This window comes from Perkinsus marinus, assembly GCF_000006405.1.
Source record: "Perkinsus marinus ATCC 50983 genomic scaffold scf_1104296928680, whole genome shotgun sequence".
In the NCBI taxonomy this organism is placed as follows: domain Eukaryota; phylum Perkinsozoa; order Perkinsida; family Perkinsidae; genus Perkinsus; species Perkinsus marinus.
Genome location: NW_003216717.1, coordinates 1 through 884, shown reverse-complemented (window position 1 = coordinate 884; position 884 = coordinate 1). Strand labels below are relative to the sequence as shown.

Genomic DNA, 884 nt, shown 5'->3' with positions numbered 1-884 from the left:
GTGGCAGTAGTAGCATCACTGAAGTTGAACTCCTTCATACCCTTGTTCGCAGCACCCGCAGCATCCGAGAGCCTGAGGGCATACATAGCAGTAACGCATGGCTATGGCAATACGCTCTTTACACCGTTACCATTATGAATGCAAATTGTACGCGATTTGACATAGCCATTTCATATCAGTTGTTAGAATTCATATTATTTACAATTATAATCCAATATTAATACATACTAACTCGACTATCCTATATACGATCATATTACCTTGAAAGGACCCACTTGTCCTCCCACTCAAGTTTAGCATCGAGAGGTAGACCTCTGGACTTGAAGCTCTCCCCGAAGTTAGGCAGAGCAAACTTCATTACATTCCACAATCTGCGGGAGAACGATACTGTACCGAGGCCTCTCTCGAGATGAATCACTTATTGCAGAAGTATCGATAGGATACTACTCTGTTGATGTCGAGGTTAATACTCCGAGCCTGGCCGGTGTAAGCCAGCAGACCGAATCTACAGCGAGATGATGGTCCTAGGAACCATAAAGTGATAAGCAGCAACAGCACCTCAGAGCATCAGAACCACACTCAGGAATTCCATCAGGGAAATCCTTCTCCTGGCCCTTCATAGCCTTCTTGATCTCCCTCTCAGGCAAGTTACCTGTGAGCACATGAGACCTCCCTCTACACAGCATTGCACCACCCTACCATGCTTCAGCTTCTCCAGTAGCTCAGGGAGGCCGATACCCGACATAACCTCAAGAGGGTCAATCACATTGCCAAGGGACTTGGACATCTTACGCCCGTGAGCGTCACGGACCTACGGCACGAACTATGGCGAGGCTGGAACCTAGGCTATAAGAACTCACCATAGAATGCAAACATACAGTGTG

The 884-nt window shown here is 47.2% G+C and overlaps 1 protein-coding gene across 1 annotated transcript; it reads right to left on the bottom strand.

The window, feature by feature from the left end:
• Nucleotides 1-19: 19 nt before the first annotated feature.
• On the bottom strand, nucleotides 20-787 carry Pmar_PMAR028570 (valyl-tRNA synthetase, putative; the record flags this gene model as incomplete). Its single annotated transcript, XM_002788161.1, has 5 exons — nucleotides 20-72; nucleotides 261-371; nucleotides 419-505; nucleotides 559-652; nucleotides 700-787. Coding segments are annotated over 5 exons (433 nt in total), but the record flags the coding sequence as incomplete, so codon positions are not given.
• Nucleotides 788-884: the final 97 nt, after the last annotated feature.